This window comes from Cebus imitator, unplaced genomic scaffold (assembly GCF_001604975.1).
Source record: "Cebus imitator isolate Cc_AM_T3 unplaced genomic scaffold, Cebus_imitator-1.0 Scaffold573, whole genome shotgun sequence".
NCBI classification, from domain to species: domain Eukaryota; kingdom Metazoa; phylum Chordata; class Mammalia; order Primates; family Cebidae; genus Cebus; species Cebus imitator.
This window is the reverse complement of record NW_016107888.1, coordinates 635,135-648,703: the sequence shown is the minus strand read 5'-3', so window position 1 is coordinate 648,703 and position 13,569 is coordinate 635,135. Positions and strand designations below refer to the sequence as shown.

At 44.6% G+C, this 13,569-nt stretch overlaps 1 protein-coding gene across 1 annotated transcript in view; it reads left to right on the top strand.

The window, feature by feature from the left end:
* Nucleotides 1–13,569, top strand: part of LSM12 (LSM12 homolog) — a 30,339-nt gene that overhangs the window by 13,466 nt on the left and 3,304 nt on the right. Inside the window, exon 3 of the mRNA XM_017516113.2 lies at nucleotides 12,280–12,389. Coding sequence (XP_017371602.1) covers nucleotides 12,280–12,389 — 110 coding nt within the window. The remainder of the gene's footprint in view (nucleotides 1–12,279; nucleotides 12,390–13,569) is intronic.

Sequence of the window (13,569 nt, the reverse complement as noted above, 5' to 3'; positions counted from 1 at the left end):
AAAAAAAAGTGAGCTGGACTTGGTGGTTCATGCCTGTAATCCCAGCACTTTGGGAGGGGAGACCAAGGCTGGGTGGATCACTTGAGATCAGGAGTTTGAGATCATCCTGACCAATATGGTGAAACCCCATCTCTTCTAAAACATACAAAAATTAGCCAGGCACAGGGGTGCGTGCCTGTAATACCAGCTACTCGGGAGGCTGAGGCAGGAGAATTACTTGAACCTGGGAGCTGGAGGTTGCAGTGCGCCGAGATGGTGCCATGGCACTCTAGCCTGGGCGACAGAGCAAGACTCCTTCTCAAAAATAGCCTGGCATGGTGGCGCATGCCTGTAATCCTAGCTACTCAGGAGGCTGAGGTAGGAGAATCACTTGAACCCAGGAGACGCAGGTTGCAGTGAGCTGAGATTGTGCCATTGCACCCCAGCCTGGGCAACAAAAGCAGAACTCCGTCTCAAAAAAATAAAAAGTGAAAAAATATGAGCTTATTGGCTAAAGGAAGGTTGGATTACTGTGTATGGATTTTTCTTAAATGACTGACAAACCACTGCCTCTGTGCTAATAATAATAAAAAAATAATAATGACAGCTAACATTTGTACAGTGCTTTACAGCTCACTTAGTACTTTTTGTTTTTCCTAATCCTCAGAGCCATGCTGTGAGATGGCTAATTTGAGACTAATTTGAGCGTGCAATCTTAGAGATAGGCTGTTACGGTCAAATTTCAGCTTACATCCTAGCCAGTTTTCTCTTTGGCAGAACCATGTGGTAGTTTTCACAACAGTACTTCGTTGCGGTCTCAGGCCTAGAAAATTATTCTGTTGGTGTCCAGGAGATTTAGTTGTCTGTTGCAGCTGTCAATGTTTTGTGACATTATTACAAATAACAAAAACTCAACATTGGTGACAGTTTTTGTTTTAAACAAGATTGAAAATAAGGCTTCACTTATAGTGTGTAGTGACAATGATTCCGTGTTATATGCTAAGATTACGATGGTTTCTACAAGGATCCTGTAGAAACCTGGAGACTGAGGCGATCATGTGGCCCCCTGAATTTGCAGGGTGTTCTTCATAACTAAGCACTTAGCATATCTTAAGTTTCAAGTGCAGACTTGCCTGATTTACTTTATCTAGTCTTGGGGCATCAGAAAATGATGGATCCAGGTAATATATTTATCCTTATTGGTTGTGCTTTCTCACACATGATCTATTCTCTTTGAAGCATCGCTGTTAATTACCTTTAACAAAAAAGCATGTTCTTGAGGTGTAGGGCGAGAATGGAGCCCTTGTTGGAAGAGAGGCCCTTCACAAAAGACAGTTGTGGCTGGGCACAGTGGCTCATGCCTAGAATCCCAGCACTTTGGGAGGCCTAGCGGGGTGTATCACTTGAGGTCAGGAGTTCGAGACTGGCCTGACCAACATGGTGAAACCCTGTCTCTGCTAAAAATACAAAAAGAAAATTAGCCCAGCATGGTGACATACACCGGTAATCCCAGCTACTTGGGAGTCTGAGGCAGGAAAATTGCTTGAACCTGGGAGGCCGAGGTTGCAGTGAGGGGAGATTGCGCCACTGCAAGGTTCCATCTGAAAAAAAAAAAAAAAAAAAAAAAGTTGTGTTCTGTTCTGGGGGCATTGTTTGGTAGAAATGCCAAAATGTACTGGTTAAAAAGCCAGGCGAGGTGGATTATGCTTGTAATCCCAAAACTTGGGGAGGCTGGGTTGGGAAAATTGCTTAAGCCCAGGAGGTCGAGGCTGCAGTGAGCTGTGTTTACACCACTGCACTCCAGCTTAGGCAGCACAGCGAGACCCTGTCTCAAAAAACAACAACAAAAAAAAAGTCAAGTTCTTCTGCTCTAAAAAAAAAAAAAGAATTTTAGTGTTTGATTCAGCTTCTGTTTGTTTTTTTAAAGACAAGGTCTCACTCTGTTGTCCAGGCTAGTGTGCAGTGGTTCAGACACAGCTTGCAGCAGCCTTGACGTACTGGGCTCAGGCACTCCTCCCACTTCAGGCTTTCAAGTAGCTGAGACTACAGGTGTATGCTGCTACACCTGGCTGACTTTTTGTTGTTGTTGTTGTTGTTTTTGAGACGGAGTCTTGGTCTGTCCCGCTACACCTGGCTGATTTTTGTTGTTGTTGTTGTTGTTGTTGTTTTGAGACGGAGTCTTGGTCTGTCGCCAGGCTGGAGTGCAGTGGCATAATCTCGGCTCACCGCAGCCTCCGCCTCCCCAGTTCAAACAGTTCTCCTGCCTCAGCCTCCCGAGTAGCTGGAATTACAGGCACTGCCACCACACCTAGATAATTTTTGTATTTTTATTAGAGATAGGGTTTCAGCATGTTGGTCAGGCTGGTCTTGAACTCCTGACCGCAAGTGATCCACCTGCCTCTCAAAGTGCTGGGATTATAAGCATGAGCCACTGTGCCTGGCTGTGTCATCCTGCCCCAGCTACATGCTACAGTTACATACTTAATGGTGGGAAAATAACTAAAATGAAGAAGCTAAGATGGAGTCTGTCTTGCCCAAGAAGCTAACATGAAGCCTGAGCAGCTCTCAGTCTGAGAAAGAGTGAGTCAGTTTTAGCTGACAAAAAACAGGTTATCACAGACTCAAGCCATCCTCCTGCCTTGTCCTCCTAAAGAGTTAGGATTACAGGTATGAGCCACCAATCCTGGCCTGATTCAATATTTTATTTATTTTATTTATTTTTTTGAGACAGAGAGTCTCTGTTGCCCAGGCTGGAGTGCAATGGCGTGTTCTTGGCTCACTGCAACCTCTGCCGCCCAGATTCAAGCAATTCTCCTACCTCAGCCTCCCAAGCAGCGGGAATTACAGGCAACTGCCACCATGCCTGGCTAATTTTTGTATTTTATTAGGAGAGGCAGAATTTCACCATCTTGGCCAGGCTGGTCTTGAACTCCTGACCTCGTGATCCACCTGCCTCAGTCTCCCAAAATGCTGGGATTACAGGTGTGAGCCACCACCCCTCACCTGATTCAATATTTTGATTCATTGTTATTTATTTACTGTTATTTATTCTAGGACACAACTTCAAGTAGGGTAACTGTACTTTTTTAGTTCTAACTGTTGATTTGTAGGGAACAGTGTTTTTGTTTTTTTTTTTTTCTTTCCCCCAAGACAGGGTCTTACTCTGTTTCCCAGGTTGGAGTATGGTGGTGCAATCTCACCTCATTGCCACTTTTTCCTCCCAGGCACAAGCTACCCTCCCACCTCAGCCTCCTGAGTAGCTGGGACCACAGGAGTGTGCTACCACATCCAGCTAATTTTTAAAAAATTTTTTGTAGAGACAGCGTTTTGCCATGTAGCCCAGGCTGGTCTCGGACCCCTGAGCTGAAGGTATCCACCCGCCTCTGTCTCTCAAAGTGCTGGGATTACAGGTATGAGCCACTGCACCTGGCCAGGAACAGGCATGAACCACCATGCCTAATGTGCCTGAATGTAGTGGGCATGTGGAAATAAGATGGCCCAGCTGGTGACTGCATAACAAATACACAGAGAAGACAAACTGAGAGTGGCTGAACATTTATGTTCAGGCACACTAGGCATGGTGGCTCACGCCTGTAATCCCAGCACTTTGGGAGGCTGAGGTCGGTGGATCACTTGAGATCAGGAGTTAAGAGACCAGCTTGGCCAACATGGTGAAACCCTGTCTCTTCTCAATATAAAAACTAGCTGGGTGTGGTGGTGTGTGCCTGTGATCCCAGCTAGTCTGAAGACTGAGGTAGCAGAATCACTTGAACCCAGGAGGTGGAGGTTACAGTGAACCAAGATCACACCACTGCACTCCAGCCTGGGCAACAGAGCGAGGCTCTGTCTCAAAAAAAAAAAGGAAAAAAAAAAGTTCATTCACAGGCATTCAGCTAGGGAACAGTTGACCTGGGGATGCTGACATTCGGGAGATAGATTTTTGAGAGCCTGTTTGTTGCTAGCGAAGAATGAAGGGTTTCCAAGAGCCTACCCCAGATTTGAAACATGAAACATGCAAAGGCCCTTACAGTGACAGTTGCTCTTAGCCACTCTGCTCTGCCATCCCTTGACCCCCACCAGGCTTGCAGGCGTCACAAGCAGTTCTGGGCAGCAGCTGCAGTGTTTCCTAAGCCCTCTGTGAGGGCAGCTGGTTGGAAGACCCAAATACACCGAGAAGACAAACTGAGAGTGGTTCATTGGAGTCAGTAGGTCACACCCAGCAGGTTCCTCTCTGGCTTCTCTGCTTCCCTTGTATCAGCTGTCTCAACCTGTTAAATACTTGTAGTAGGAATCCCTCTGGATTCCCCATGGCACCTGTGCCTTCCTTGTCTGGGCATGTGGAAATGATGGCCCACCTGGTGACTGCAGAACAAGATGAAGTGCATATTGCTTAGATTTTGTTCTTCTGGTTCCTCCCTCTTCCTTCCATGTCACTGCGTGCAGAGGTGATGTGTGCCCTTGGTGTTCATAAAATCACTCACTTGCTGGACGCAGTGGCTCCTGCCTGTAATCCCAGCACTTGGAAGGCTGAGGAGGGAAGATTGCTGGAGGCTAGGAGTTCAAGACCAGCCTGGGCAACATAGCAAGACCCTGTATCTACAGAAATTAAAAAAATAAAAAGCTAGGTGTGGTTGGCACATGCCTCTAGTCTCAGCTACTCAGTAGACTGAGGTGAAAAGATGGCTTGAGCCCAGGAGTTTGAGGTTGCAGTGAGCTAGGATCATGCCACTGCACTCCAGCCCTGGCAAAAGAGTGACACCCTGTCTCTTAAAACAAAAACAAGTCAAAAGGGTTACCCAGCATCAGGCATGATTAGAAACCTTTTTTTAATTTTAAAGACAGAGTTTCTATCACACAGGCTAGAGTGCAGTGTCACGAGCTGAGCTCACTGCAGCCTCCATCTCCGGGGTTCAAGCAATTTTCCTGCCTCAGCCTCCTGAATAGCTGGGTGTGCACCACCATACCTGGCTAATTTTTATATTTTTAGTAGAGATGGGGTTTCACAGTGTTGATCAGGCTTTTCTGAACTGGCCTCAAGTGATCCTCCTGCCTTGGCCTCCCAAAGTGCTGGGGTTACAGGCATGAGCTACTGCGCCCAGCCTAGAAGCCTTTTAATATTGATGTGCCTTGGTATCGAATGCACATACTTTTCTCCTTTGCCCACATCAAGGTGCTGCATATAAAATGGGCACAGGAGGAAACATTGGTTAGTACACACGACTGATTGTTTTCACTGGGAATCATGTGGAATGAAAGGAGAGCCAGGTAAGCACAGGTTGTCATGTGCTATGATTTCAAGTAAGCCATATGCACGTTAGTAACAAATATTTATAAGTTTATGCCTCTTGGTTTTCCTGAACCCAGTGTGTTCTTAAATATGGTACCTTTTATTCTTTGAGATGATAACCAGTTAGTTCTTCTAACTGACTGGTACTGAGGCCAGCAGCTAGCATGTTTGCACTGAAAATGGGTGTAGTTTGAGAGATAGTCATTGAATTGTTGTGGTTACTTTTTTTTTTTTGAGATGGAGTCTCTCTCTGTCGCCCAGGCTAGGGTACAGTGGTGCAAGCTCAGCTCACTGAAACCTCCGCCTCCCGGGTTCAAGCAGTTCTCCTGCCTTAGCCTCCCATGTAGTTGGGACTACAGGTGCATGTCACCATGCCCAGCTAGTTTTTGTAGAGATGGGGTTTCACCATGTTGCCTAGGCTGGTTTCAAACTCCTGGGCTCAAGTGATCTGCCTGTCTTGGCCTCCCAAAGTGCTGGAATTACAGGCATGAGCCACTGCATTTGGCTTGGAAAAATTTTGTTGTTTTGCTCCATAAAGAAAATGAAAAGACGAGCCATAGACTGGGAAAAATCATTTGCAAAACATATATGTTATAGAGCACTTGTGTCCAGAATATATAAAGAACTTTTAAAATTTGTGTGTATATGTGTGTGTGTATATACACCACATAAAAAATATCTGTATTTTTAAAATACAGATACCATCTCACTATGTTGTCCACATTGGTTTCAAACCCCTGGCTCAAGTGTTCTGCCTTCCTCAGCCTCTCAAAATGCTAAGATTACAGGTGTGAGTGACCACACCCCGCCAAGAACTCTTAAAACTCAATAAGGCAGGCCAGGCACTATCTTTTATGCCTATAATTCCAGCACTTTGGGACACCAAGGTGGGAGGATCACTTGAGATCAGGAGTTTGAGGCCAGCCTGGGCAACATAGGGAGACTCCATCGCTAGATAAAATTAAAAAAAAAAAAAAAAATGCTGGGCGAGGTGGCTCATGCCTGTAATCCCAGCACTTTGGGAGGCCAAGGTGAGCAGATGACAAGATCAAAAGTTCGAGACGAACTTGGCCAATATGGTGAAATTATGCCTTTACTAAAAAAAGTACAAAAATTAGCTGGCCGTAGTGGCACACGCCCGTAATCCCAGGTATTCGGGAGGCAGAGGCAGGAAAATTGCTTGAACTCGGGAGGCCGAGCTTGCAGTGAGCTGGGCGACAGAGCGAGACTTCATCTAAAAAAAAAAATGGCCACACATAGTGGTGCCTGCTTGCCTGTGGTCTCAGCTACTCAGAAGGCTGACGTGGGAGGATTGCTTTACCCAAGGAGGTCAAGACTGCAGTGAGCCATGATTGTGTCAGTATACTCCAGCCTGGGCAATACAATAAGACCCATCTCAAAAAAGAAAATGATGATAATAAGACAGTCCAGACCCTAGCACTTCGGGAGGCTGAGTTAAGTGAATCACCTGAGGTCAGGAGATTGAGACCAGCCTGGCCATGTGGTGAAACCCCAACTCTACTAAAAATTAGCTGTGCATGGTGGTGGGGGGCCTGTAGTCCCAGCAACTTGGGAGGCCGAGATAGGAGAATTGCTTGAACCTGGGAGGAGGAGGTTGCGGTGAGCCGAGATTGCACCACTGCAGTCCAGTCTGGGCGATAGAGCGAGACTCTGTCCTAAAAAAAAAAAAAAAGACAGTCCAGTTAAAAAATGGACAGAAGCTTTGAATACTGTATCAAGAGAAGACACAGTAATTACAGTAAGCATATAAGATACTTGATACCATTTGATATAAAGGAAGTGCAAGTGAAAACCACAGTGTGAAACTACACTTCTGCTAAAATGGCTAAGATCAGAAAGCCTAACAGTACCCAGTGTCGGTGAGTATGTGGCAGAATTACAACTATCAAACATTACTGGTGAGAATGTAAATTATTACAACCATTTTGGGAAACAATTTGACATTTCCTTTTTTTTTTTTTTTTTAAAGGAAACTTCCCTAGCAGGAAGACAGTTACTTTAAAAGTTAAACATACACTTACCATAAATATGACCCAGAAATTCTGTTCTTACGTATCTACCCAACAAAAGTAAAAACATGTCCACACAAAAAGATTTTTTACTTTTAAAAAGTAAAATGAGGCCAGGCGTGGTGGCTCATGCCTGTAATCCAAGCACTTTGGAGGCCAAGGCGGGCGGCTCACCTGAGGTCGGGAGTTCATGACCAGCCTGACCAACATGGTGAAACCCCGTCTTTATTAAAAATAAATAAATAAAATTAAAAAAAAAGTAAAATGTTTTTACTTTTATACACACAAAGACTTGCGTGTGACTGCTGCCAAAAACTGGAAACAGCTGGGTGCAGTGACTCACGCCTGTAATGCCAGCACTGTAGGAGGCTGAAGTGGGTGGATTGTTTGAGCTCAGGAGTTCAAGACCAGCTTGGGCAACATGGTGAAACCCTATCTCTACAAAAAAATACAAAAACTTAGCCGGGCATGATGGTGTGCGTCTGTGGTCCCAGCTGCTTGGGAAAACTGAGGTGAGAGGATCACTTGAGCCTAGGGGGTGGAGGTTGCAGTAAGCCGAGATTGTGCCATTGTATTTCGGCCTGGGTGATAGAGTGACATCCCGTTTCCAAAAAAAAACCCAAAAAACAAAACTGAAAACAATTCAGATTTTGATCAACTGTCCATCACCTGGTGAATGAATATATAAAAGATAGAACTATATCCACACAGTGGAATGCTACCTAGCAATTTAAAACTTGATACCTGTAATCCCAGCACTTTGGGAGGCCGAAGCGGGTAGATCACCTGAGGTCGGGAGTTTGAGACTAGCCTGGCCAACATGGAGAAACCCCGCCTCTAGTAAAAAATACAAAAATTAGCCGGACATGGTGGCAGATGCCTGTAATCCCAGCTACTCAGGAGACTGAGACAGGAGAATCGCTTGAACCCAGGAGGCGAAGGTTGCGGTGAGCTGATATCGTGCCATTGCACTCTAGCCTGGGCAGCAAGAGTGAAACTCCATCTCCAAAAAAAAAAAAAATCTATTGATACATGAAACCAAATGGATGAACCTAAAAAATATTATGCTAAGTGAAAGAAGTCAGAGACATAAGTCAACATACTGTATTGTTCCATTTATATGAAATTTCTAGTAAAGGAAAAACTATAAAAATATTTTAAAAAGTAATTTTGGTGATCCTCCCAAGCCTAAGAGGCACATTTTATACTTTATCTACTGAGGGCAGCTTTTATTGGTTCTCTTTAGTGCTTTGACAAAAACCAGAAACTTACTAACTTGGAATAGTTGTGCCACTTACAGGTATGTAGTCATTTGCAAAAATATGTGGGAAAATTTAGATTTGTACAGCAGCTAAATTGAGGTTAGAATGATAATCGTTTGCCTTACAAAAGAAGGCATATCCATGTTCTGCATGAGTTTTTATGACCACAAAAAGGGCAAGGTAATCTCTCTCTCCCCATCCCCAATTTTGAGGAAAGGAAACATTTCTAGATACTTTTATTGCGAGCAATCTCCCCCATTGATAGGGACCCCTAATTGATGGGGTCCTCTCTAGGAGATTTTATCCCATTTGTACAGCTTCCTGGTAAAATTAGATCCCTGTAGCTGAGTCTAGATCCCTAAAGCATTACTGTAGGTTGAGGATATCGGGGGTGAACTGGAAATACATAGTCAGCTTACAGTCATTTCTGCTGACTTTTCTTAGTGTCCCCTTACATCATTTAGCATTTGGGATCTGTTTGCCTTAGAATTGAAATGGAGAATTGTCCAATCTCCTTTGCTTTTGGAGCCTTTAGGAGCCTTTAGAGGAGATTGCACTTGCATAACTGGTATTTTGGCCTGGGATGGAGGGGGGCTGGTATATTTTGAAATCATTGTTCTATAACCAGTGTGTCATTGTTACTCAGGCTGTCTAAAGAATCACTTCTGGCTGAGATTTATATCCATTTTATTTTCTCTCTGGCAAAAATTCAAAAGTGGCTCTTCTCCCAGCTTTTTTTTTCTCCCCTCCTCTAGCTTAATTTGTCAGTTCCATTCTTAAACATTCTGCATAGATGCCTGGTTTCCTGAGCCAACTCTTCTCTCTTACTAAATGGGGTGATATTATGTTTTTAAGCTACTATGTAGGTGACAAAGACATTTTACTCTTTGAGTGTTCAGACTATCTAGTCAACACAAGCTTTATAGAAGCAGCTTTCTCTGACCCAGCATTTGGAGATGATTTTGATTTTCAGGAATAAACATTTTTAAAAGGGATTGAGGTTTCAAAATGAGATCCTCCAGCCTGCTTATAAGGTAAATGCATGCCTGACCATTAGATGCTTCCCAGGAGCTTGCCACCCTCCAGTTTTTCCTTCTTCCCTTGAAGACTTCAGATTTTTTTTTTTTTTTTTTTTAAATAGAGAGTCCCACTGTGTTGCCCAGGCTGGTCTCTAACTCCTGGGCTCAAGTGATCCTCCCACTTCAGCCTCCCAAAATGCTGGGATTACAGACGTGAGCCACAGTGCTGGCCCACTTCAGATTTTCTTAAGGCATTGTTTGGAAAGCAAGATTCAAGGAAACTCCTCCTTAGGTTGCATGAGCCGAGATCTCACCACTGCACTGCAGCCTGGGCCTCAGAGTGAGACTCTGTCTCAAAAAAAGGAAACTCCTCCTTGTTACCATGGTTTTTTTGGTGCTTGAGTAAGCGTTGCTTGTTGCTGCTTAAAATACATCAGCGGCAGCTCTCTTTCCATAGAAACTACATAAAAGCTACAAGCCTTTCTTGCTACAGTTGGGATTGCCACTGCTTGGAATGCTGTCAGCCTGTGCGTTTATTTGTCTGTACAGTTATAGCCTGGTGGGGCCAGAATGGCAGCCAGGCCTGAAAGATTATTTATATATTGCTGCTTATCTCTCCATGTCCTAGAGATCCTGTGAAAAGGAGCTCTGGCTTAAGATCACTGCAGAGTTTTGCCATTCTTCCCTCTCTTACCCAGGGAGGCTGAAATGACAGCATGAGCTGGCCTTCTGTGCTCACACCCGCTCCTCCTTCCTGAGACAGTCTTTGAAACTCAGGCAAGGACAAGAATACCCAGTGCCACATGGCAATTGAAGGTCTCCTTTTCTTTATAGTCAAACCTAAGCCTTAACAAAGCACTTTTATCAACAAAGAATTAGACACTTGGTTTACTTCTCCTGCTATAAAACTATGCCTGATTTATGGTTTGATGGATCAGTGTAAAAGCAGAATATAAATGTTTGAAGATTCCAAGCATCAAGGTACTTTTGGAACATCCTGTAGGTATAGTTCCCCCCCCTCCTTTTGTTTTTGAGACAGAGTCTCGCTCTGTTGCCCTTGATGGAGTGCAATCTCAGTTAGTGTGATCTCAGCTCACTGCAACCTCCGCCTCCTGGGTTCAAGCCATTCTCCTGTCTCAGCCTCCTGAGTAGCTGGGATTACAGACGTGTGTCACCACACCCAGCTAATTTTTGTATTTTTAGTAGAGACAGGGTTTCACCTGTTGGCCAGGGTGGTGTTGAACTCCTGGCCTCAAGTGATCTGTTCACCTCAGCTTCCCAAAGTGCTGGGGTTAAAGATGTGAGCCACTGCGCCTGGCCAGTCCCTCCTTTTATTTAAGGAATTGATGTCTGGGGACAAACTGTGTGTTCTCGTGTGTGTTTGCGCATGTGCTGCAGCCTTGTTACATTCAGCTGTTTATGTTCATGGGTCTGAAAGTCTCTGGATTACTTGTTGGACTTTTTCACATGCACTGTCTGCCTTTAATTTGTTTTAACAAACCTCGTCTAGCACATTTGTTTTGTCTTACACTTAAACAAATTTGTACCTCTGGAGTCTCTAGCAACCAGTAGTGTGGGACAGGGATCAGAAATTGTGCTGGAGAGGTGATAGGGATTGACAGGGTGGAATTTACTACATTGTAGTAGACTACCAGATTTTACTAGATTTTCTTTTGATCAGTTTGTGAATTGTTCCACCAGGGGGCAGTGAAGGAACAGACATGACATAGAATTCAGACCCTTTTTCTCAAAAGCAGGACAGGGTTGCCTTTAGCTGAAGTAAAGGTGGACAGTGTCTATGGTTAGATTTACTTGAGTCCTGGCTCCCCTTGTGAGCACAGATAATGGTGCTGGAAAGAGTCTTTCAAGCCTCAAATTGTGGTCTGTGAAGGTGTGGTATGTATTAATTTTTAAACTGGAGGCTCTAGCACAGCAGCTAATAAAAATTCTTAATTTTCTCCTTGAAACGGAAAGAGAGTGTGGGTGTATTTATTTTTTTTCAAGACAAAGTCTGACTTCTTTGCCCAGGCTAAAGTACAGTAGCATGATCTCAGCTCACTGCAACGTCTGCCTGCCGGGTTCAAGTGATTCTGCTGCCTTAGCCTCTTGAGTAGCTGGAATTAAAGGTGCCTACCACCATGCCCAGCTAATTTTTTTTTGTATTTATAGTAGAGACAGGGTTTCACCATCTTGGCCACAGTGGTCTTAAACTCCTGACCTCGTGATTCACCCACCTTAGCCTCCCGAAGTGCTGGGATTACAGGCATGAGCCACTGTGCCCAGCCGGAAATATATATATTTTTACATCTCTGACCATTATTTGCCACCACATAGTCCCCCAGCCACACGGTATATATTAAAGTGCTCTGTTTTCTTCCTAGCGCTTATCGCCGTCTGAAATTACCTTGTTTTCAGTTGTTTATAGTCTGTCTCCCCCACCCACTCAGGCTGTATCTAGCCTACATTCACTGTGGTAGGTATGCAGTATGTATTAGAAGGAAGGAAGGAACGTTTTCTTGGAATAGCAGTAACTGTTCAGGTATGTTGTGGATTTTTAAAATTTGTTTCACTTTTCATTTCTGAGAAAACAGAATCTGTCCAGATCAGTCTTTCCTGGCCTCCTTTCCTCAGCTTAGGTCCTGACTGTTGGGAAGAATGAAGATGAATCCCATTCTGAGTCTCTTTCCTCTCTTCCACCCTAGCTTGCCAGCAAAGCACGGACGGAGAAGGAGGAGAAGCTGAGTCAGGCCTATGCAATCAGTGCTGGTGTCTCTCTAGAGGGCCAGCAGCTCTTCCAGACCATTCACAAGACGTGAGTTGGGGGATTGGAGAGGTCCTTTGTCCTGGGGTAATGCAGTGGCAGGCTTTGGGTGGTTGTCTTCCTAAAAGTCTGCTGGGGAAGCTGGGTAGGGTATTGGCAATACGCCAGCATCCAGAGATACAGGTGCTGTTGCCCGCTTTCCACACAGAAGAATAGTGTAATCATGGACAAGTTGTCTTCTCTGGTCTTCAGTTTCTTGTCTGTAAAACTTAGTTTTGGATTAGATCATCCCTAAGAATCCCTTTTAGACCTAGTAGTCCATAATTTAGAACTAGTGAATTTCTTTTTCTTTGATTTTGTTGTTTTGTGTCTTTCTCTAAAAGCTGATGCAGTTTTTATTAAGGATAAGTTATATCTAATCACTTTTCCCAACGTAGATTGGGATGAACACAAGGAATTAGAGTAGGCCACCTTCTTATCACCTCTTAAAAGACATTTTGTCACAGCAGAAGTCATTTGACTCTCCACTAGCTTCCCTAACTGCTGAAAAACTGGAACATTTGACACCCCCCTCCATCCCCCCCCCCCACTGCCTTCTGTTACCCTATTTAACCACCCTGGGTCTGGTGCACAGATGACAGCTGGCATCAGAGCTGTTTGAGGCCATAGTGTGAGTATCTGAACATTTACAGGTATGTGAAGGAACTCTCAGTCGCATCAGCTGCCCTGGGGCTTCCCAAGTGTGAACTGGAATGGGTTTTCCCAGTCTGGCAGGTGCCCAACTGTCTGATAATTGAGAGGAGCCAGTCTGAGAAGCCTCTCCCATTGTGGGTGATAAGGGTCAGAGTATAGATAATAAGATGGGGAGTTTGTTTTCTTTTTTTTTTTTTCTTTTTGAGATGGAGTCTTGCTCTGTCGCCAGGCTGGAGTGCAGGGGTGCGATACTGGCTCACTGCAGCCTCTGCCTTCTGGGTTCAAGCGATTCTCCTGCCTCAGTCTCCTGAATAGCTAGGACTACAGGCATGCGCCACCACACCCAGCTAATTTTTGTATTTTTAGTAGAGACGGGGTTTTGCTATGTTGGCCAGGATGGTTGTCTTCATCTCCTTTTTTTTTTTTTTGAGACGGAGTTTCACTCATGTTACCCAGGCTGGAGTGCAATGGCGCGATCTCGGCTCACCGCAACCTCCGCCTCCTGGGCTCAGGCAATTCTCCTGCCTCAGCCTCCTGA